The 25,582-nt window shown below is 37.6% G+C and overlaps 1 protein-coding gene across 2 annotated transcripts in view; it reads right to left on the reverse strand.

Annotated features, from left to right (window-relative positions):
- GRXCR1 (glutaredoxin and cysteine rich domain containing 1) overlaps positions 1–25,582 on the reverse strand; it is a 36,496-nt gene that overhangs the window by 6,899 nt on the left and 4,015 nt on the right. For both annotated transcript variants that reach the window (XM_025150281.3, XM_015285477.4), the window contains exon 2: positions 2,203–2,442. In XM_025150281.3, the coding sequence (XP_025006049.1) occupies positions 2,203–2,442 (240 nt within the window). The remainder of the gene's footprint in view (positions 1–2,202; positions 2,443–25,582) is intronic.

A 25,582-nucleotide genomic window follows, 5' to 3' on the forward strand; every position in this document is an offset into this window, starting at 1 on the left:
AATCGGTTTTGGGAAAGAATTTACTAGGAAATAAATATTCAAAATTAAAAAGTGAGAGAGGAGGACAAAAAAATAATGCATGATTAATTTACAAACACACCAGGCTTCTGGATTTCTGCTTACATTTGTATTGCAGAAGATCATTATCACAAAAGGTGTTATAGAAATATCCACTGTCACCAGTAAGGCCAAATTGTGCATTGAGCTCTCGATTACACTGTGCTGAAACACGAGCACAGCACACTGCTGCCCTGCAAACACCCACCCCACCCACAAGGCAGCAGATAAAATCATGGAATCATAGAATCTTTAGAGTAGGAAGGGATTCTTAAAGGCCATTTAGTCAAACACCCCTGCAATAAATGGGGTCACCTACTGCTAGATCAGGGTGCTCAGAGCCCTGTCCAGCCTGGCCTAGCTGAGAAGTGACTGCTTCCACATCCTGGAAGATTGGTTAATTGGATGTAACCTTCCCAACATGCAAACTGGCCTCCAAATTATTTCTCTTCCTCACTGATTTGATTTTGACCTCTTTTCTTTTTTACTGGACCAACACATACCTTTTATTTCCTTGAACAATAAGAATAGAGTTTGCATGTTGTAATAGACATTTGTAGACCAGAATTCTTTCTTCATTTTTTTTACCTGCTGGTGCCAGCAGGTAGTTTGACAGCTAGGTACATCTCTCCCATATACAACCGGTTCCCTAATTTCCTTTCCTTCATTTCTACACCTATGTAAAATATCCCGTAAAATACTTAGTTTTAATAAGATTATATTGCTTGCTACACTGTTGCTCCTCCATTAAAAACAAGACTCCCTTGCTATTCTACGGAAAAAAAAAAAAAAGAAAAAAAAAACAGTGAATTAATGGGCCATCCATCATACAAGATCGACTGTAATCAGGCTGAGCAAATAATTTATTCAATACATTTCAGTATTTTAAATGATTTCTTCTGATGAACAGATCAGAGTGAGATATTCTTGAACTTGGTTATGGCTCATGTGGATTTATTTATTTATTTGTTTGTTTGTTTATTTATTTATTTGACATGTCAGTTAAATGAGCAAAGCTTAGTCCCAGTCCTGGTGAATTTTAAGCTACCCTTGAAAGAGGTAGTGCAGTTCCTGGTTGGCTGGAGATCTCTCTGTCTCAGAGCTTTGGTAAAAGCAGCCACTACTGTGAATAGAAATTCTCTGTCTGCTGATACCCATTTGCACATTGCCCATTCTACAGGTTCTGCAGCTGTCTGGTGAAGTGTGCTGCTCAGGGAAAGGCAGAGCATGGAGAGCTTGGCAAAATCCCAGTTCCCCAGGAAAAGGGAGAAAGGGTGCTTGAGTGTTCTTTGCATCCCCAACATCAATTATATGCTGTTTGTTGATTGCATTTATTTCATTACTTAAATCTTTCATAATACCAGAAAACCAGCCCTGCTGTGTTTAAATACAGTTTGCCTCTGCAAGTCATAGACTCGCTGTTGGTGCTAATTGCTACTTCTTTACCACTTGAGACAAATACCTTTTCTAAGCTCACAGGCTATTTTGTTCATGTCACTTTATAGAGTTGTTTTGGTGTTTTTCTTTTCGCTTTAAAACTCCGATTTTTTTCAGTTTCTGAAAAACATATCTAAAGAACAGGCCTGAACAAAATGGTGGTTTTCTTGCCCCAAAGTACAAATTTTAGTTTTTTACTCCTGCAACAGAGCAGCCTTGGGCAGTTTTTTCTCTTTTTAGTGCTAGATTTTAAGTATTAATCAAGTCTGTATTTAAAACAATGTTCAGCTGATTATAATTCCTTGATACACCACGTAGTTCGTGCTTAAGCTCTTAAGCCCTAAGTTGCTAGACAGACTCATATTCATTGCAGATATTACTAAATGAAATATTCATGCAATGTGTATTAATTTTCCTGGGTCAGCCGTACATACAGGATCTCGTGAAGAAAAAAATCTATTTCTCTAGATTTTCATGGTTTCAGTTACAAAATGAATTATTTTTTAAGAAACACGGGATAGCTTAGATGGAATTACTGCATCTTACACCCCTCCTGAAAGCCTCTCCCCAGCTGTCTGTTCTGTCTTTGCATGGAACCTACCAGTGTATACCAGAGTTCCTATCACTCCAACACTGCAAACAATTTCACAAATAACGTAACAATTTACATTTGTTCTTATAGACTCCATTGATTCATGCTTTACTTACCCCAAGATAATGGCCATCAATAAACACAACAGGGAGGGATGGGGCTTCACACACCCTCCTGCATCTCTCATCAAGTTCTTTTCCATAATCGCTGTTCAGAGCAATATTTTTTTCTTCAAATTTAACTCTGTGGTTTTGAAATATCTTTCTAACCAGTTCACATCTTTCAAAAGTGGTTCTCACCACACGAAGGCTAGTGGTATATATTACTATGCGGCCGAATTCTGGCACTGTTGACACCTGGAAAAAAAACAAAATTAGTTCCAATTGCAGTTTGTGAAATGGTAACAGTCTGTTTCCCTGACTGCTGTAATAGCACACAAATATTGAGCAATATCATTAAAAATATCATTTAAGCACAAACAAACAAGCAAAAAAGGCATTTTAGAAATCAAATCTGATATTGTACTTTTCTCAAATAGAAAGATGGAGAAGGAGGAATTAAGTTTGTTTAATTATCTGTTTAAGGCAATTTAAACTGCTTATCAACATAAGGTGTAACTACTGTTTTGCAAAGCAGTGGAAATAGTGAATCAAGCCAAATATTTTCAAGAAACAGACATATTTTAGATTCTGATGAGATTCCAAATGTTAAATAATTGCCTTTTTGCTTTTGTAGCATACACAGATTCACCCACATTCTCCAACCTGAAAGGTGCTTTGAGTTAGTTTCATTTCATTTGCAAAAGCACAGATTCTTCAAAGGTAGAACAGAAACACTGTTTTTAGATCTGCCTGATTGTTAAAACTGTGAGTCCTGTTTGTTTGTACAGACTGAATCTGGTAATGCTTGTGCTAAGTCCGAGCTGCTATTCCAGGTATTAAAAGCCTCCTTCAGGCAAGGACAAGAGCTTAAAGGAGCTAGAAGCTTCATCACAAACTTGAGTCAACACTGACCTATTTTAGCTCTCTCCATGCTGAACTTGATCATGATTGCAGAAGTGACAGATATATCCCTAATTTTTAGTGAGGTATCCAGTCAAAACACTATAAAATCCAACCAGAACTAAAGGAAGTGCTTCTTATGCATATTCAGTGTTCAATTCCATTGGGCGTAGTAAGTTACAGTGCAGGTTTGACATTTTACCACACTTATTTAAGGGTAAGATTTATAATTCATCTTTTCTTTCACCGATGAAAACATTTGAGGAATGTAAATACTGCAGGGATATGAATTTTCCAGATCACTCATAGATCACCGGAATTATAACTGTAATCATATGCAATTTAGTGGACAATTCTGGTGATAGGTGGACAGTTGTACTAGGTGATCTTAGAGGTCTTTTCCAACCTTAATGATTCTGTGACTCTATCTTGAATTTACCTATTTTCCATGTCTCATCTCAGAAAAGAGTCTTGTTGCGACAGGTCAGCATTAATTTCTTTTAGGAAAGAAGTTTATAAAAGGAGAGCTACTTTTAGCTATCCTATTTTCTAACTAAAATTTATTATATCTCTCCTGCAGAATTGACTGTTATCCAATGTATTATTCACACATTCCAAGTGAGGGTATTAGCTTTTCCTCTGCTTAAAAGACAAGTACTCCACATAGACATGGCCAAAAATTTTAGTAACAGAGCATAGGTCACAGGAATGAAGAGTTCATCCTTTTCAGGAGTAACCAAAGGAAGGTCTTACAGTATTCTTTCAAAAGGTATTTTCATATGCTTATTGTTTTCTCCTCTTCGGAGTGAAAATACATTTCGGAGTGCAAAACTATTCAAAGGGATGGAAATTCATGCTCCTTCATAGCAGTAATCTCTAATGCTGTTTGTTCCCAGGCAGCAGGGCTGGCAGGATAGCTACTGTCATTATCTAGCAAACCATCAGGGCTGCGGTGTCCCTGCAGCATACAAATAAGCAGTTGAAGACATGGAAAAAATGGAAAGTTGTAAAGTGATCTGGAAAGATATCAAGTGGTAGGTGTGCACACAGAGTCACTTTTATGCTTATCCCTTTATTTTTCCCTGTGTTGAACAGTGAAAAAAACCTCTTGTTTTCACTGCAAAGAAATATCAAGGGCATTGAATAAATAATCACTTAGGGAAACTTTAATAAACACCTTGTTTTGTGTGCTATAAACATGCGAAAATTTTCCTAGGCAGGACTTTATCATATCATAGAAAAATAATTCCTGTCACCTGTCCTGAGCCACGCTGGTAAGTAAAAAGAAGGGTAAAGACAATTAGTGAGATTTACGAGTTATTTTCTTAATGATAATCTATGTTCATTTGTATTTTGCTATCCATTTCAGTAGTTGCAGCCTGTAATATTTATTTGCTAGAGTATGCACTTGAAAGTGAATCAGCAGAATAATGTTATAACACTCTGCTTTTCATTCCTAGTCTGGAACTGAAGCATAAATAAATAAATAAATAAATAGCGTGCATTGGAAACAAGTGAATAGAAAGACATTCTAGAAAATGAATATTTATAGTTTAGTGTAAATAAAATCCAAATTAAAATAATTTTATATGTCTCATACTTGCACAGAAAATTTTAGCTGTAATAAAACAGAAAATAATTCTCTGGTTAATGAGCAGGACAAAACTTTCTTTAGGCTGTGGAAGTTGGACAGATGCATAAACCAAAAGGTTTGGAGTGACATACATTGACTGTTTTCTCACACCTGTGAGATTCTCACTGAAACCTGAAGTCTCTGAAAATCCTCTGGTCAGAGGGAGCAACTTTTGTGTCAAATTCAGAAATTTCCAAGTACACAGGCCAACGAATGTGTTCCAAAGAAGGTATCAATGTAGAAATACTATCAAGGGATTGAAGGCTTCAGAGGGAAACAAACAAAAACAAACAAACAAACAAAAAAAAGAAAAACACAAATTGTCATAATGAGAAAGTAATAACCATACAAGTAAACGTATAAATAATAATATAAAAAATATGACATAGAAGAGACAGTGAAAAGAAATGTAGTAAATAATAAACCTTTCTAATCCCCCCTCTGGACAGAAGGTCTGAATGCATGTTTTACTCTCATTGGTGTGAAAAGAATATCTATTTACATTCATGCTCATAAATAATTAATTTCAATGGTGGTGTCACCTGAAAATTTGCACTTTTAATATACTTGTTTCCAATAACAAATGAAAAACTAGCAAACAAACAAGCAAACAAAAATAATTCTGTATTTTGCATTATAGGAGCAACTGTATTCTAGCAAAAACAGATCTTTTTCTGTTAGGATTAATGGACTACTATAATATTCTGGCAAAAGCTAAATTTCAATGCTAACCTTTGTCACCTATGAAATTTTTAAAGGCTTTTACTGTATTCAAATATAGCATTCAACTAACATTATTCATGCTGTAGTGAATTGTTTCTTTGACCTAAATCAATGGCTGATATGCCCTTCTCTGTCTCAGAATATCATCTTTCAACATCTCAGAGTGTTCTACTGAAATATGCACCTCTTGTCTTTGTAATTAGATACTATCAGACTGGCAAAGTATCTCCTATCCACTAAGGTAGCTGAGGAAGAAACCTAGAGTGCATTCTAAACCGTGCTCCAGAGATGTTTCAGTGAGTAAATGTAGTATTCAAGGTCTAAATAAAACACTGTGCAAGAAAAAAAGATGTATGTATAAATTTTTGTATGTATGCATGTATGTGACTACTTATATATTTTTAACATATGCTTGTTTTAAATTAAACTGATCAATTCATATTTGGTATCGCATAACTTATAGATTGAATTAGAATCAGTACCCAACTGGCAAGAAAGTTACAGTATAACTGATTTTCCAATCACTATTTGGACATTTTATTGTCTCTTTACACTCAGAAATGGAAGGGATGAAATTAGCTATGACTTTACTGTTGGTTAAATTCTGCAGAAAAAAAATAATCAGTCTAAACATTTAATTCCTGCAGGATTGAAAAGCTCTTACTACCGACTTTTGAAACTTTTGAATACATATACTGGAAACATAATTTTCATTTAAAAAATTCACCAAAATGTTTCTGTTTTTTATTATATTTCATCAGAACGTCGTATTCCAAAATGCATAGTGTTTAATGAAAAGCACACATTTCAGTATGACACTGTCTAGGTGAAAATGTGCAACATTCTTCAAATGAGTTGGCTGGAGTCAGTGTTGCAGAGAAAACTATCCAATGCCACACAATGCTAATGGACTGATGAACAAACCTCGTATTCCAAAATAACATATCTGTCCTTGACAGGTAAGGTTTGTTTACACATACAGAAAGAATTGCAAACTGCCACAGTGTGTGCTCTCAGTACAAAATCACATTCTGTTCCTTTTCATTTTTTGTATTTCAAACCCTCCATAGGCTCTCACATTCCAAAGCACAGAGTGCACTTAATTTTAAATTTAAGCACTCTCTAAAGTACTTTATTACATTAAAGCTGTTAGCTCTGTTTGCATTGTCTTCAAGGACCTGGCACTATATCAACAATGGGAAAATTCAGAAGTTGAACTTCATTAAGTAGAGAAATCTATGTAATTTTGTAGGTCACATTAGAATAAAGACTAGTTTTATGCAGCAGTGCTACTCAAACACTTGAGGTCAAAGCATATAGTGATCTTTTTTTAAATTCATCACTTTGTTAGGAGTACACTTTTCTTATCCAATTTGGTACTTTCAGGGACCATAAATATAGGACTTGGAGTCTGTGAGCCTTTGTCATTGTGACAGTGAAAGGATCTCTCCAATTATCATCCTTAACCATCAGCAAGATGGTCTGTCAATACCAATCCACAAAATTGGTGAGGGCAACTCACCTCTAAACTAGGTATATCCTGGGACAGTCCCAGGTTGAGACAGCAGTTTTGTTGTCTTCATAGAAGTGGTTTTCTCAGCTTATAAGATAGCACAACTACTTTTCTGCCTTTTGTCTGCCTACTTCCTGACACTCTCCATCCCATAAACAGCAGACCTAGGAACATAACTATTAGCAGGACCTATATAAGAAAAACTGTTCTTCCACTTGATTGAGTATTCCAGCATAGGGCATGAATATTTATTTCTGTTTCAGTTTCATGGGATGAGATAACTCTAAGGATCTGGTCACAGGGAAGGCCAATGATCCAAAAAGAACATGAACTGTTTGACTTTCTAACTCTTGGACAGCTCTTATCTCTCATACCTATGCATGCATCATATACTGAAGACTGTAAAATAGTACAGCTGGCATATTTAAAATTGTTCATCAACTGCAAAGTAAAATAGGTATAGGATTTCATTACACAGAAGGAACAGATATTGACTCTTTATGTGTGCATATAATTCATTTTTACTTCTGAGACCATGTATTAGTTTTGTGGATATCTGATGAAAATAACAAAACTAGTAATACTGTTAGATGTGATATTTATGTTGTTCCTTTCATCCAAAAGAATGCTAGGACATTGTATGCAAAAATAAAAAAATTAAAATTAAAAAAAAATTTAAAAAAAGAAGTTTCTTATTAACATTATCATCAGTATTCAAGTCACTTGACTGAGTACTAAGGAAAAAAAAGGGGGGATGTGGTAGATCTGTATATCCTCTAACTCCAAATATATGAGTGTTGTGACCCTTTTGGTTCCACAAGTGATAGAACATTAACATTGTGGTTTCTACCTCTGCAAGCTTTCCCAAATACCCTCCAGCACAGACTGCTCTTCAGGAGATGTCAAAGAGTTTTCATTTGAAATCAGAAAAAATTGTAATACCACAGCAATGGAATAGAGGACACAACACTGCCAATCCCTGCTCTTTTGAATGCTTCAGATATTTATGAAATTTATGAAGGGTTCATGAAGTACAAAGGCTGCAGCTGAGCTCACCTCCCAGTGTTCCTGTTATCGTTCATCCTGCACACACCCATGAAGCCATGCTCTCGGTGACCCTACTTCAGATAACAGAACAGACCATTCCCTCAGGTTCATGGCTTCCACCAGATACTCTACCAGCATGGTGCTGACTTGGAACGGAGTGCAGTTCCTAGATAGCAAAGCATAGTAATGCTGGGGAAGTCAGCCAGGGCAAAGTATGTTACAGTGTTCAGATTAGTAGGAAAATAAAAAAACTTCAGTATCTGTCCATGCCTAATTGCATTTTGTTTATCAGGCTTTTGGAAGCCTATCAATATTCTCTTATTAGTGTTATTATTCCTTTCTGCAGAAGAGAGGACTACATGAAACCCTTAAAATCAGAAGCAAAAAAATTAATTTCCATGAGTAACTCTAATCTAGCTTGCAATTTCTGCGGAGGGGATGTGTGGGGGAACAAAACCAACACTGTGATACAGTGCTGTTTTCTCTCTTTCTCTCTCTTCCTCTCTACTTCTCTCTTTTTATATCTACCAACTCAACATCTCTGAGAAATCAGTTCCAGAGAAAAAGAGCATTTCTGGGAAGATAGTCTTGGAAATCACAGAATCACAGAATTGTAGGGGCTGGAAGGGACCTCCAGAGTCCACCCCCCCTGCAAAGCAGGCCGTTTACAGCCGGCTGCACAGGTAGGCATCCAGACTGGTGTTGAATATCTACAGAGAAGGAGAATCCACAACCTCCCTGGGCATCCTGTTCCATCACCCTTGCTGTGAAGAAGTTCCTTCACATATTGGTGTGGAACTCCCTATGCTAAATAGCCGTTTCCCCTTGTCCTGGCTCCACAGACCATTGAAAAGAGGTTGGCCATGTCTCTTTGAATCCCACACGTAACATATTAATAAACATTAATAATAACACCTCTCTGTCTTCTTTTCTCAAGGCTGAACAGACTCAGTTCACTCAGCCTTTCCTCATAGGGGAGATGCTCCAGGCCCTTTATCATCTTCGTGGCCTTCTATGGACTGTCTCCAGGAGATCCTTGTTTTTTTGTACCAAGCAGCCCAGAAGTGCATACAGTACTCCATGTGAGGCCTGACCAGGGCAGAGTAGGGGGGAGGGGGAGTATCACCTCTACTGACCTGCTCGCCACACTCCTTTTCATGCACCCCAGGATACAATTGGCCTTCTTGACCACCTGTGCACACTGCTGACTCATCAAATGTTAGATGGGATTACAAGAAGAGAGAAGTGTTGCATTATTGCCCACAAAGACCAAAGAGGAAGAAGAAAGACCAGCTGAAGATAGCTTCGTCATCAGCAGTTTGAGGGAGGCACTAGTTGTTTGTAAGAGAGCCTTTGGTAACGGTGTTCAGCAATCTTATGTAACATCATGCAGTACTTGTTGTTTCTGTTGTTGGAGGAAGAGGACTGAAGCCAGAAAAATTGTACCTAGGTTGTCCAATAATACACTGAACATATTGAAACCATTTTTAAGTATTTTGTCATATGGAAACTTTTAAGTAGGTAACAGTTGTACTGTTTACTCTAGGTGAGAGTTTCTATCTTTACTTTCTTTCTATACCTTCCAGATCTCATCAAACTGATAGAGCTCATCTTTCTTTATCTTTCCAAAGCTGCCCTTATAAAGGCACTGTGAAAATAGAATGTTAGAATGCACAAGACAAATGGCAATAAAACATTAGAGCCAGGCATGTGGTCCCACAAGTAATCTTTGAACAGATGGCCTGTAGAGACCTAGACTACCAATAAATCTGAAACTTCCACTACCAGTACAGAAAAAAGTCTTCATGGCTGCATCCACAGTGGGAAAATCTGACACATAAATCATGACGGTGTAATTCTATTAACAGCAGTAGCAAGAAAACATGACTTCAGAAAATTTTCAGTTAGCAAAATCACTGTGCAAAAACAACATGTAATTACTTTTTAGGGCTAAAGATTCAGTTCTTTGCCATTTTCAGCATAAAATTCCATGTTCCATTCTAAGGCAGCTGTCAAGAAAAATCCAAACCAACTTTCAGCAAGGTGCAGAAACACTCTTCTTTTTCAAAGTCTGCTTTGAAATCTTACACAGAATCATGTAATTGAAACCTAATATACTGTCTTCCATCCTTATTATAATCTTACATGCAAAACATGTCTCCAGAGCCAAGTGTTTCCTGAACTAAGTAGCACACAAATTCAGGATTTGGGTGTTGACCCATTGCTTTAGATAAGAGTATATAAATCAATGAAAGTCACAGAAAAGTTGATGCTAGGATAATTATTTTATATCAAGCAGTTTAATCACATTTGGAGTTTTTTAGATCAATCCACAGGGCATCTAATTTATAAAGTTAATGAAACTGCAATATTTCCTAAAACATAATACATAAATGAAGATTATCTGTCACTAAGAATGTTGATTGGAAGCAAATTTCATAGAATGATATTCTTGCTCTTGAATCATCATTTTCTTCAGCACACATCCATGAAGATTTACTTGAGTGAAGTTCCATGACAGTTTCTCAGTGTATTTATTTTACCAAATACAATGTTAGCCTGTTGGGTTAGAGATATGGCCTCAATGCACATGGAAGGTACACCTGATTTTTCTGATATTGATCTTCATCTTCGCTGAGAGCTCCTCAGCCTTCAATAGCAGGGCCAGAGCAATTTCATCTGTGTTTTCAATAACTGTAATGTCAGCTCTGAAATGAACTGACTGGGGAATAGGAGAGTAAAGAAAGTTCAAAATTGCTCTGATACTGCTCATCAAACAGCCTGTTCATCTGTTTTAGTTTTACTTTACTCTCCTCTTCCCTGACCAATTCATTTTGGAGTACCAAGATTTTCTATACAAGAGGAATTATTTTATTTATATGTGTGGGATTGTTTTATTTATATAGTATTTGCAAAATGGTTCTTTTAATATAATGAGCAACACTAATCTCTCAGGGCTTTTCCTTATGGAAAAATTAACTTCCAGCTAGTTAAATGGACATACTGTTTCTGAAAAAAAATGTTTTTTACTTCTCACTGATGTTTTACAACATGCTTAACAAGTATGTGCTTGATGTCTATATTAACCCACACAGAATATATGATGCAAACATCAGCACGGGTCCTAACAACAATTTTTTTTTTGGCAGTGGGACATGTCATGTTCACCTATGCACCTATTCTATGTTCAAAGATTTTCTGCAGTATGCTATGAATCTAGCATACAAACAGGGAAACATTTGTTTTCTGCAGATGTAAAAGTAGTAGGAGACATATAAGCTAATTTTAGTAACATTTGATTATCTTCTATGTTTGATAAATGGTATTTAGCTGAACAATCTGAGTGGCATTATAAGCAACTTCTCTTTGGTATAATCACTGGATCAGGAAAACAAAATCTATACTTCTGCAAAACTGTGTTGCAGCATAACAAGAGACGTAAACACTATGGTTTGCTTCTCAGGTCTTTGCATACAAAAATATTACTTAGAAATGCTTATTAAATTTGCATAGCATGTCTTAAGAAGTAGGCTGTGCCAGTCAGATACAAAGGAGAAGAAATTCAGACAAATTCAAAGGTGGAAAATGAAAAAATTTACAAAACCTCAAATTCCCTTGACATCTGGACTGAAGCCCTACTGAAAAATTATGCTAGAGATTGTTTTTCAGGCTGCAATAAAATTAAGAAGAGAATTTGTCATAGAGGTGGCTGAAACATGGGTATGTTTAAGTTGTAATTCAAAGAATCAAAAGTTTTTCTTTATGTTGGACACCAACAGGTGTTGCTGCAGCACAATGTGAGAATGCCTTATTTCCTCCCATTCATATCTCTTTGCCAGATTTTCTTAGCTTAATCTTTAACAGAAAACTTGTGTTTCCCTATTCCTTTCTCTTAATTTCAAGGAACTGATCAGCGTGCATCCAAAGCTCCCCTTCTTCTCCAGCAAGTGTAATTGTTCTTCCTCCCTCTTCCAGGTCAAAGCCATCTCTGAGAATTTTATCATCCCATTTTCTTCAGACCTGCAGAAGAGATTTGCACTTTCTTCAAGACTGCCAGCACACAGAAGCCTTCCTTTTCCCGCTCCTCACTTTCTGGTTTATTCTCTAGAGGTAGTACATCATTGCCACACTTGACATTTCTGGCAGCTATTGAGGCAGTGATTTAAATGAACTCCTTATTTTTGCATAAGATTTGCATAAGGTCAAAATTACAAGCCTGTGTTGCAGGCAGGCTGAAAGAATAACTGACTGCTAGAGATTTCCCTGATGCCAGCTCAGAAGCCGGTAGTGCCTCCTAGTTACCTTTCAGATGGAGCAAATGTTGAATTAGCCATAGCGTAACAGGAGCCCACTAGGGAACTCACAACAGAATAAATAGCAAAAATACATGTCTGTATTAAGATTCGTGCTGGTAACAAATTGGACAGGCTCAGTTTCTTCAAATATCCCAACAAGAATCTCTCCTCTCCCTCTCTAAAACAGAAGTCCTGTCAGTTGTAGCAGAATCCATCTGTGAATGATCTGTTTGCCTTTCTGGTGCAAACCAGTGCCATAAGCTAGGCTAGAATGAGACAGAGTCAAAACCCTCAATGTTTTTATCAGTCACAGTTTATTCCTGAAATGGGATGAATTCAAAGCATTTCTTCCTTCTCTTTTGAGGTAGGTTTGTTGAGAAATTCTCTGAATCCAAGCAAACACACGTACCTAATCATCTTAGCATATGCTCTGTCAATACAGGAGATTTAAAACTATTGTAGATACCTTCAAAACCATCCCTGAAAACCTTCCAAAACCTGGCAATCAAATATTCCTCTCCTTTCTATCCTATATATTCTTAGTCACAGACAGTGCATAGCTAGCACCTGAGATTTTTTACAAACTATTGAATTTATCTGTGACAGTGTACCAACCGTGATCCCCATTACCACCTTCCTTCCCCCAACTTTCTTTTTTGACCTGACCTTACAGACAAGTCTTGCACATGTTGACAATGAGCAACATTACTGATAACACTCTTTCTAAGACAGATTAACAGCTACAAATCTGCCTCAAGCTTGGGGGCTGAAACAATTGATAGCAGACACCTGATTCAACAGCTGAGGAGCAATTGAGCATGCAAGGCAACCATCTTACCCCATAAATAGTGAGCAACCCAAGGCCTCCCTTTAAGCTTTGGCCTAGTAGTTGCACGTGGGGAGGGGTTGAAGCTAGATGATCATTGTGGTCCTTCTTAGCCCTAGGCCATTCTATGAAGCTCTCTTGCATGGTGGCTAGCTGTATAATAGGATCTTCCCTGAGCAAGGATGCTTTTTGAGGTTATGCCTACACAAAGGTCCTTTACACCTTGACATCAAGATGCCTTTCAGATCCTTGGTAAGTGACTAGTGGCTTATTCTAGACTTTTTTTTAGCTTCCTTAAGTTTACCTCTTAGGTTAGTAGTTTTAGGCTTTCTTAGCCTTTCTAAGATCCCAGCTTAGATTGATTTTGTGCATGTAATCCCTTAAACATAAACTGTTGTCAAGGTCTGGGTCTAGGAGTGAATTCAGCTACCTCTAGGCTCAATGCTTTCAAAACAGTGTGATTTTTGCTGTATGAAACATGTGACTGTTTATGGGTCTGAACAGTGTATTTAGACTCACTTTAGCTCCAGTAGCATGTCTGATCTATGCAGAGTTCTTAGGTGATCCTTCTGAGAGTTTATGATTGTATTACGTTAATAATAAAGCAAAGGAAAAGATCTGAATTTTTACATTGACCACTTACAGCAGTTTACCTGCTGTTCTAAAGACAGAATGTGACTGTGGCAGTTCATGCAGTGTGCTTTTGACATGAGAAAGTTATAGATATGTTTAAGTATCTGGAAAAATGGAAAGTCAAATAAAATAGGCAAACAAACATGGTAGATTCATAGCATATAATTCTTCCAAGTTTTCTGTATCTACTAACACAACAGAGAACAGACAAACTAGAAGATCTTTGTTACTTCTTCAAATTACCTTGCAAATATAACTAGCTAATTTAAGGTGGGGGGGGAGGTCTACTGCATGTTACTTAAAGAAATGTTGCCATCAGTAAATTAAAAATGTATGACTGGAGCTGCATAGCATCTGTCTACCTAAAGCTGCTTCTGTAGGTAGCATGGAGACCAGAGAACTGAAACAATGGACCACAGATGGATCAGGTAAATTGTTCAGACTTGTACATTTAATACTCACATTATTTTCAAGTCCTGGAAATCTAAGAATGAGGTTTTCATCTTGATGATATCTCCACCATTTAATTTCTTGTCGCTTAACAGTTGAGTTACTGTTTGGTAATAAAACTTATGTGTAGCTGTATGGAGAAGAACTGTTATTCAACAGTTGTTCAAAATTTATTTCACCTCTCCCTTTATTGGTGGTAACACTGAGAAGCAGGTTAAAATGAGAGAGGCTATTCAATAGAATAGAATGGATTTTCTCAAACAAGCCTTAAATTTTATGTACTTTTTTTCTGGGTCTTTCTGTTTTCTAGTTCTAGTCCAAAGAAGAAGGTGGGCTTCAAATAAAAGAGCATATAGGTCAACTTGAAAGAGTTCTGACTAGCCTTCAGTGTCTGATCAATTACTCAAAAACAGTACTTTATCTATACTTACTTGCTTATGTTTGAATACATGTATGAAATACTTAATAAATTACTAACAGCTTTTCTTGCATGTTAAATTACTGTCAGTTCACATATTAGGATTTCTTTTGGGCTTCCTTTCTATTAATATGAGTAGGATTTTTCAAATACTTTTGCTTGTCTGGAGTAGAAGCATTGTATACTGCTACTTACTTGGACTCTGGTAAGAGTCTAATTGATTCTTAATTAACAAGTCAGTTCTAGGATTGACTTGTATACAACTTATCATAATGTCATGCTGAATTACTACAAGAAAGCACAATACATTTGTCTTAAACAGCATGCTCAGTTTCAGGACCCAAATCCCATCTTCTTCAGCAATAAGACAATTTTTACTCTACTCTATTTATCACACTGTTCAAGATATCCAAGTCTTGAACTGCCTACTCAGGTAGGATTATTGAAAAGCTTGTGTCCTACTTGAGAATATCTTTTAAGGATGGTTTTAGCCAGTAGTGTAGTAGATCAGGGCTTGCTGAGGGCTGCCAGATAAAGATGAAGCTGTTTGATATCTCAGATCATGTAGAAAAAGTCAGCAAACAGCATGGCTCTGAGTGAGAGCTGTTTGAGCATGCTGCTCCCATCTGCCTATAATCACTGCTGCTTCCCTCAGTGGGACATTTCATACTGCAGGATTGTGCTGATCAGCAGTAAGTGGCTATTATGAAAACTAGAGTCTGCTCTGGCCCATTTCTTTTTAAATTGGCAGCAACTTTGGAAAACTGTTTATTTTCCTTTGCAGGCACATGAATTTTAAAAGAAAAGGTTGCTACACCATCCTACTTGGTCAGATTGATTTCTGTTTTAAGAAATAATTATTCTTTATACTGTCTCCTGTCTCTCACTAATCCTTCAGTCTTCTCTAAGATATTTCTTGTGTAATCTTATATGTTGAAGAGACATGCTAATAATAATATATATGGATTTCTGCTAATTATTTTACACTTAAAAGAACATAGGCAGTTAGCTCACACAGTGATCCCCTCTGCAGTTCCCAAATAATCAGCTACAGTTCATCAAGTTAAATGGTATCACTGGCCTATGCAGGTGAACTCCAGTCTATTGAGCTGCTTACAGATAGAATTTCTCAAGCTGCTGACTGGAGAACAAACTGGTTGGTAGCTGGGATCCCATTCATGATGTGACATACCTATGTTTTCTTTGTCAAGATACACTTCATATCATGAATGGGTTTTCTTTGCTATACCACAAAAAAAAAAAACATGTAAAACAAAAGAACATGCCATGACCTGTATCTCACTTATACCAGTGTGGCAACTGGTAATTTTCCTAGTGATAAAGATAATGCCCAAGTACAAACTGTCATTAAAGAAAGCTCCTGTCAGTTAGATTTAATCAGCTAGAAATTTACATTGTGAGTTAATTATGCCCTGGGGTCAGTCTGTCTTACAAAGCAGAACTACTTCTGCTCTCTCAGAGATCAGCAAAAGAACAGAATAGCATAAATGGATTAAGGTACCACTTCTGAATTGGAATTAGCAGCAGGAAAAAACTTGATCATAATCCATTCTTCATTATTTACTTTTCTGTTCAATAATGTGTTGAACTTGGTGCTTGAAGGTCTTCTCCAGCCTAAATGATTCTATGAATATCAGAGGAAAGATTTAAATGAAGTCTAGTTTTGATTTGGAATATGCCCTGGAGTTTTTTAGTCTGGCAGATATCAAGCTTTCTGTCAGAACTTATTGGTTTATTTCAATGAATGGCAGCTAGAATGAGATGCACTGAGATCCTGAAGCTTATAAGAAATATTGAGCAAAACTGGGAGACCATCACTCTCCTTGTGCTTCCTTTTCCAGATATCTGGCACTTAAGTGGAACATGGTGCAATTTTCTTCTTTCTTCTTTAAGAAGACTCTTATAAAACTTCTACCTGAAAATTCTAGTCATCTGGGCTGAGATAAAACAAGCTATCCTTTAAGAAGTTGATGTTATCATTTTTTTTCTGCATGGCCAAGGAAAATGCATTTTTTTAGATGCGTGCAGAGCACTCCACTACCACTGAATGTTTTGAATGAAACAAAGAGCAAAGCTGAGCTGTCCTCTGCCTGAGAAAAACCTTGACAGAGCATTGACTCTTTCTTGCCCTGAAACAGAGTGCCATATCATTCAGTATGTGGAAGTGTTGAAAAGAAAACTCTTCAAGTTATAGCACTTAGTGATGAAGGACCTGAATTAATTAACAAAACAGGAACTATGTTCTCAGCTATCTCCTCATTACTTAATAATATCTAGAACTTTGCTTCAAATTGAGTAATTATTTTGAGTATTTAACCAGCAATTTTTACTTTATATCAAAGATATACCTGCATTGCACACATATGGTGCTTTATTCCTTTTCTAATGTGATGGATTCCTAAAAGAAAGGTAGAGCTGGAGACCTTCATGCAGGCAGAGGAGCAGCTCCTAGACAGCATACATAAATTAGCTCTGCCCTGGAATAACCTGTACTGTCACTGCCAGCTTGGATGTACAAAAGGAGGCAGATGACTCATCCACCACTTCTGTGTGAGCAAAAGAGAATCATCTCAGTAGTGCACAATTATAGATATTGTTGCTGGAAAAACATAAGCTGTAGGATTTTTTTGGCATTTTTAACCAAATAGATAAAATGTCTGAAAATCAGAATGTGGCAGGTTTTATGCTTTCTAGCTGTTCCTCCACCTGTTAGACAAAATATCTGCTGATATAATGTGTGTGTATATATCACTTCAGCAGTTGGAATAAATTTTTTAGCAGGGACAATGTAAGAAGCTTAATGCTCCAGTCTGAATCCAGGACTTGAGCAATATGTATTATTTTAAATGTAAGTTGTTATTGTTACTCATCTCCTATAGAAATATTTCTTCAATAATAAATGTGTTGTGTGTAAAGATATTAATATAAATGCAGTTGCTGAGGTAGTTGAACTAACTACTTTTCTTCTGGAGCAATACTTCCATTTCCCCTTTGCATAGATATATATATATATGATGCAGGGGATTGATTAATCAGTAACAACACTTATTCTAACATCAGTGTCTGTCATTAGTTCAAAAAGCAAACTGATAGAGCTACTGTGGATGAAATTACCTGGTGGAAGAGACTATATGGTTATGCTGTTCCAGTGGCAGTGAAAAAAGACTGTCACCTGTATGCAGATGTAAATATTGAGTTGAAACAGTTCCCTTTCAGTCCACAGTCTCTTCCATTAAGACTTACGAGAACATTATGCACCAAGGAAGTTGTTAAAAGCCTGACCATCCAGCAGTTACAGAAACGATCACTGCTGCAAAATCTTGCAGGCATTTAAACAATCCGTTTTCTGAACAAATACTTTAGGAGCAGTCTTTTTTTTTTAATAGTCACAAAAATCTAAGTCCATGACTTGGAGGGGCTGAGTAGGTGGTTATATTTTTGGATCATGGCAGGATTTAGAAGAGCAATTGGACTTCTCCAGTGCATGTTTGGAGATATGATTAAGGGCACTGAACCACGCCTGGAGAGGGTTGTTCTCCAGAAGCAGACAAAGACCTGCAATATGTGGGAGGAACTCTACTGCTAACAGTTAAAACTTCTCATTGTCACTGCTGCTATCAGTCTGTCTCTTATGACTTTTTGCGCTTGAATAAAATGCTTCACAGCTGCCTGCATGGCCAGGAGGAAGAGTCCTTGTCATTTGGGATGTGAGCAGCTAGACAGGAAAAGAATGTTTTATTTTAAAGGCTGTAACTGCAGGTGCAGAAACAGACTGCTTTCTTCACTACAGAAGTTGCACATGGAAATAAATATTTAAGAGTCATGCAATATTACTTATTGTCTATTCTTAATGTCTTTAAAACTTGTACCAGGCACCAACCCCCCCCAAAAAAAAGTATTTATTTGCCAGCACTGAGTGATTTCTCATTGCAAGAGGAAACGTTGCATTTAGCTTTACCTTTGTGGGAATATTGGCCAGTAAGTTTTCCCATTCTTCTTTGTGATGAGGGAGGAGTGAGCAAGTTTGCATGTGATGTTACTGTGATACAGAAGGCTTACTGCTTTGACATTATTGATGGATGGTGTCTCTAGATATCCTTACAAAGAAAAATTGTACCAGGTTTGTTAAAATTATTTTCCAAAATTTGTACTAGCAATGCAGATGGCTTTTCTGTCATCTTTCTTGTCATGTGTGAAATGAGTCTCTACCTCACTGACTCCAGCTGCTCATCTGTGACCATTTCTGTTGCTTTATATGATGGAAGGCATAAAGGCGCATTGTGGCACCCTCTCCAGAATACAACTGTGCAGAGTAAAAGCACAAGTCTGCCACTTTGACTGAAAAGCTGTATTTTTTTCCTCCTACCTGTTTTCCAAATCACCAGCCTGAGGATGCTGCCCTCATTACTATTTACATTACAAGATTTAGGAGATTTTAGTAAGATTTCACTTCTGTGCTTTGTACTACCTAGTATGGATGTTGCAGAGATGAAGACTGTCTTCATGTATGAAAGTCATACTCTCCTCTCTGACTGCAAATTACATTCTAAAGCACATTTCATTGCATTTAAGCTAAAAATTTATGTCTTGTCAAACACTGCAGTCACAGATTAAAACTCCAGGCACAAAAAGCAGCATCTCTTTAACCATTTAGTTGTTCTAAACTGCAAATAGTGTACCTTGTGCTTGTGTAGCATGTAATAAACTGTTTAGCAGTACCAGACAGATGTCAGAGCAGGCTGTTGACATACCAGAACTGTCCAGCAAATGTTATCTGTAAATAATGCATGACTTCATGTCTTCTCCCTTATGGAAGGAGGTATTCCTTAATGACACCTATGTGACAACTGAATCGGCAGTAGGTGACTCCTAAAGTGTATTTTTTGGGCAGCTGTGAAAATGCAGTTTTCCTGGGTCAATGTAACAGAACACCTACATGGCACGTGCACATTTAGGTTTGTCCAACTAGATTTTGAGAATACCAATTCTGCAAATCTGCAGAACTGAAGAAATTCTGGGTTTGTGATCTGCAGGGAATTTTAGTATAATGAATTTGCTAACAGGTACAAAGCCTTTTGTGGCATGAAATGAAATCTTCAGTAAGTGACTGCAGAACCACACCTCCGAAGTAAATAAAAATCCTCACTCTTTGAAACTAACATTTCCGGGGGAAAAAAAAAATTCTTCTATCCTCATTATTACCATATTTTTGCTGTTGCACAGCTGTGTGATTGTACAAACTAGTGACAAATTGAGCTGATGTAGCAAAATATTTCCTTCCTTGATTGCAAATGTAACTGAAATATACATCACCTGAGATACTCAGGTGCAGTGAAGACCCTTAAATATCTGATTGCAAGGTAATTAATTTTCTCTCAACCATCAGCAGTGAATGTACAAAACTGATATTTATAATTAAGCATAATAGGATGGTTTGCATTTGCAGGTAACTTTATTTCTGCTTTCAATTTTAAATGTTCCTCAAATTTAATCTATTCTGGGTCAAAGAAATGCAGATATTCAGAAGCAAGAGGAAATAACAAACGAGATAGCAAGCATCCTGTTGTACCACAGCAAAGAAAGAGTAAAAGCCCAAACTTTTCCTGATCCCCCTACTTTTAAGTATACTTTTAATTTTATCCTAATTCTTTTCCTGAGTTGTTGATTTTGAGCTTCACAACTAGAAAAGAAATGAAAAGTTAGTGTACTGATTAATTATTAACACTAACCAATTTGTCATCTTAATCTCTGTTGTAAGGAACAGATTTCTTGCTACTTGAATAAGTAGAATTTCTGCAGTAGTGTCCTAAGAATTCATTTGATTGGCTTTTTATTAACATCACTTCTCTTCAGTCATCAGTAAGGCTAGTTTAAAGGAAGATGAAGCATTTTCCATGTTCATTCAGAAGCTGAACAGCCTACCTTCTCAACCAGCTCTGCAAAGTTCACCATGTAATAACAAAAGTACATGGGCTTGGCCCCAGTGCTCATCTAACATGTCAGGTCATCGACCAGACATAATTAAAATTAAGAGGATGGGGAGCATATATGGCATTTTCCCCTTAACTGTCTCTACTTATGACACTTCAGAGAATTTCCCAAGGCCAGCATGCTTAAGAGTTTTGCACAGTACAGCCAGGAGGCATCACATTCCATCTGGCATTCACGTTCATTGCCAGAGAGCAAGCACACTGGTTTGTTCTTTCAAAAAGAAAGCATACAGAGGAGTGGCAGAACATTGCTATTTGCAGTATTTTGAATCACGTCTACATGCACTCAATCTCATCTCTGCCTCTGGTCCCTAACAAGGAAGCTACAGGCTCTTGTAATACACTTTCATGTTAAACCAATGTCATCATGCTGTAATGCTTAAGTGGGAAGAATAAAGAAACAGCAATCAAGCACGATGCTGAACTATGATATTTGGGATGGCAAGTTGAGAGTCAGCATGCCTGTCCCCCACTCCTGCACCAGTAACTTATTCATGCTGTCTTGTGACTGCCTCACTTGAAGCCCAACTCCCACCACTGCCTCCTGCAGATGCATTCTCTAACAAAGCAGCATCTGCTTATGTACATTTTGTGTAGGATCAGACTCACTGCGCATGCTCAGAGGACACCTACTGCATGGAGACCTGCAGGTGAGGCAGGCAAGGGAAAGCCTGTTTTGTGGTTCACACAGGGTGCGTAGGAGGAAGCTGTCAGGTCCTGTCAATGATGAGATGCAGAGGCACATGGCCAAGGCAGATCATTAGTCAAATTTTTACTTAATAAAAGGCTTTTACTGCCTTTCAGACAAGGTGGCTTGGAAAATCAGTTTTGAATAAAGTCCTTCTTCAGAAGCCTATTGTTCTTTTTGTTTGGGGGATTTTTTTAATCTATACCTAACATCTTAATTCACTCTAATATATTTGTATTCCATCAATACATTTTCACCACAGCATAAGCTTAACTTCTTTGCTCTCTCCTTTGTTACACAAAGAAAAGGGCTAGGGGATGAGGCTTATTAATAAATCACTCAGGGAAAGTAGCCACATGGTATAGGCTTCACAGAGCAACATCGCTGCTTTTTCCAGCGGGCTGCACGATCTGCTGGGGCCATGAGCCCTCAGACTCAGGTCAGCCTGAGGCAACTCTCTTTAGTATCAATCCATTGTTAGAAGCTGCTTTATCACAAGCAAAAAGGAGAAGCTGCAAAGTGCAAAACAATCTCACTGCTGTCCGCATCCTGTTCCTGGCAGAGCCTGGCTATACTTGAGACTTGAACATCAAGGTTGTTCACAGACCATGCTGGGGAGCATGTCATTTCAACCTGTCTCAGGGAAGGATCAAGACACCTCAGAGCAAGGGTAATTTTGAGGCCTCACAGTGTGCTGGCAAGTTGGACCGACATCCAGGATGTGCTAATCAGATTGCTAGCATAAAAGCTTAGCAAATTATTTTTTTTTCAGTTATTGATTCTGTCTTGAAAGGGTGACAAATATAACCCTGGATTTGTTGCTTAGCTTCCCAGTGCTGTTGCTTAGCTTCCCAGTGGAAAATTGGGACTCCTCTTATATATATTTTTTCTAAAAAGAGACAGCTTAATCTTTTTGGACTCAAAGCCCATACATCACTTTCAGAGGTTTAGGTAGTTTATAGTCTGATTACTCATCATTTCGAATCTTAAGTCAAATATGCATTTTTCAAGTCCAATAATGGCAAATACTAAACTATTATTAACAGCCTAATAGTAGCCTTATCTGAGTTCAGTGTTTTATTGCTGATTTATAGGAGAGCATGACAAAAATGAATACTAATATTCTAAGTACTGACCAATTCCAGGCTCCAGTTAAAAGTGCACAGGCCTGAACATCTGGTAATGACCTTAAGTTGCATCAGGGAAGATTCAAGTTGGATTTTAGGAAAAATTTCTTCTCAGGAGTGGTAATGCACTGAAACACGCTGCCCAGGGAAGTGGTGGGGTCACCATCCCTGGAGGTGTTCAAGAAACATGAAGATGTGGCATTGAGGGACATGGTTAGTGGGCATGGTGGAGATGGGTTGATAGTTAGACTTGATGGTCTTAGTGGTCTTTTCTAACCTTAATTATTCAGTAATTTTATCAGATTTTTTAGGTAGTGGCCATGCAGCAACCAGCTCTGGAAATCACTCTTTTTTAAAACATAAGTTACTCAACAGTAATGACTTTGCCGCATCTGCCCTCTTTGGAAAATCATTTCTTTTACTGCTGTCTTTCATTTTATTTTCTCTGTGATCTGGTGTTAGCCAGCCGTTCTAGTTTTGTCTGCACGTCCTGTGGTGTATTCGTTGTTCCAAGTCACTAACCAGTAAAGAGGGAGAACTATGAATCTAACCACTTTAGAAACTCTCATTCCCATAACAAAATCCCACCTGATTCTTAACTCTTCTCCATTTCTTTATCTAAATATTAAAAAGTTTTATCTCACTGCATATTGACTTGCACTTTGAAAACCTTATATATTAGCTCTGTCTGAGATACTGCACTGGAAAATATTCACTGAAAAATATCCAGTGCAAACTTAACCAAACTTTCAGCGCAACTTAACAAAACACATTATGTCTCTCTTTTCCCACATCCCTTCTGATGCAATATTCACAAAGGCATTAATCATGTTTGTTAACCAGGCCTGCCCTTTCATAATAGACGTCAGCAGGCCCAGCCTGAGCACAAGATCTGTAGCTAATTTAGCAGAAAGAGACCTTTCAGAGTATGCTGGAAGGCCAGTGAAGTGTATAAGCGTGAGATTAGAGAATGAGATCCATGCTGAAATGTGAGAGTGAGGGGACCTGCGTGAAGCCTCTGGCTGAGTTCCATCACTGTGCACACTGGGTGGGAAACCAGCTCTGGCATGAAATGATCATTGCACTACTTAGTAGTGCCAGGGAACCTAAGGATTTTTGCTTGCCATTTATTTCAAGAAAATGAGAATAGTTTTTTTTACTTTTCTACAGTATAGCACAGGATGCATCCATCATGCATCATATTTTAAGTGCTCAGATGTAAGCTAAATATTAAAATAAAAAATAGTAATGTGCTGATGTAAGACAATTATTTTAGATATGCAGAGAAGCGGTTTATGGGAGCAATTAGCAGGTCGGTCCCCCAGCTCCAGAGCTGCTAGAGCTGTCAGTTTCAATATTTTGGCAGGAGATAATTTCACTTATGTTGAGAGCGTGTGTGAACAGGGAGACTAAGAGCTCTTGCTGCTTTCCATTATTCAGTTTTTTGAACCGTGCATATTTCTTATGGGTAAAATACTTTCAACCATTTAATCACGGCAGCCTGTGAGAATGAGCTGCCCCTCAGGTCCCATATGAGGTGTATAGAGGTCACATGGGCATGATGGTGGGATGATATGAGCTGTACTTGGTGTTGGGATGGGCTGAGCACTGGATGAGATAGGCTATACTCTGGGGAGCCGCAGCAGCCTGCCCCTTCCAAAGATGCCTGCCACAGAAATATTCTCCTTGTGGCATCTGCCCCTGGAATGAAAAAGATGGAGAGGATGCCACAGAATCTGCTTCCCAGAAGGTGTTTTGGGCTGGTTTCTTCTCACCTTTCTGCCCCTTGTATGGCCTGCCTTGGAACTGAGTTGACAATCCACATGCATGTTGCTCTGCCCTGTATCGTGGAGACATCTCACTGACAAGGATACAGGACAGTTGTTGGACAGGCCAGTATGTTGGACCTAGTTTATTGTCTTACGGAACAGCAGAAATCAGGTCTCTGGTTGTGCTGGTGATGGAAGTGCTCAGCACATGGTTGCAGAACTACATAGCTGAGGATGCACATCTACTTGGCAGTAGACATTCTTACTTAGGACAGGCTTGTATCAAACAATAATAATAAAATTTCTTCCTATAAATATTTCCTGTATTACATACTTCATACTACTCACATTCACATCTTCTGGAGTTTTTGGGAGGCTTTTTGGATAAGACTGTTGTGGGGAGATTGTGTCTGAACAAATTCTGTAGAGTTAGTTAGCAATTGTGGAAAAAATATTCAAAAAGACAACTATTCCATGGAATATGAAAAATGCACGAGTGCTTTTATCACAGATATATTATAATTTTTTCTGAATATCAGACATTTAAGGTCTTGACTGAATGACTTAAAGCTCAGTTAATGAATTCTGGTTTATCCCTAGATTATCTGAACTAAGTGCGTCTCCACTACTACATGAATACTTTGGGATTTTGCATAATGGGATGGTAGAGGGACTTCCAGATGTAATTTGAAGAATCATAATAATGACACTGCAGAAAAACTCCAAAAAAACCCTACTTCATGATCACAAAACACACATACTCAGTATTTACCTTCTTCCATGCACATTTTAGTTAATGATCCATTAAATACTAAGTGCTTGCATTCAAGTATTTAACAGTACTTGGGATTCAGGACTGTCAAGATGAGCATACCAAGTACCTGCTTTGACTCTGAGAAATGTATAACGAGATGATCTACTGTTGAGTCAACAAAGGGGCAGAGACAAGCTTTTCACATGGATAAGAGATTCCATATACATCTTACCTACTTTTACACATTATGTGTTGCTTGCCCAAGAGAAGTGGAGTGTAACTGCAGGTGGCCTCACATAATTGAGAAGAAAATTTAGGAAAGTGCCCAGATGAAGAGATTTTTTTTCATTTATATCTTCTAACACAGATGTTTCTATCTCATTGAATCTTTGAATGCAGAACTCTTGTTGCTCTTTAAGTGGTATTACGGCACAATTAATTGTCTGGAACAACTTACAGAAAACTAGAACTTATCAAACAACATGATAACATACCTGTTGTATGATACATACATAACAACTAAAAGTTGTTACTCATTTGCAACTAGATGGAGTATGATCCTATTTCACATCAAGATCAGGCCATTCTCAATCAGCCCCAGGGACAAA

Source organism: Gallus gallus, chromosome 4, assembly GCF_016699485.2.
Source record: "Gallus gallus isolate bGalGal1 chromosome 4, bGalGal1.mat.broiler.GRCg7b, whole genome shotgun sequence".
Lineage (NCBI taxonomy): Eukaryota > Metazoa > Chordata > Aves > Galliformes > Phasianidae > Gallus > Gallus gallus.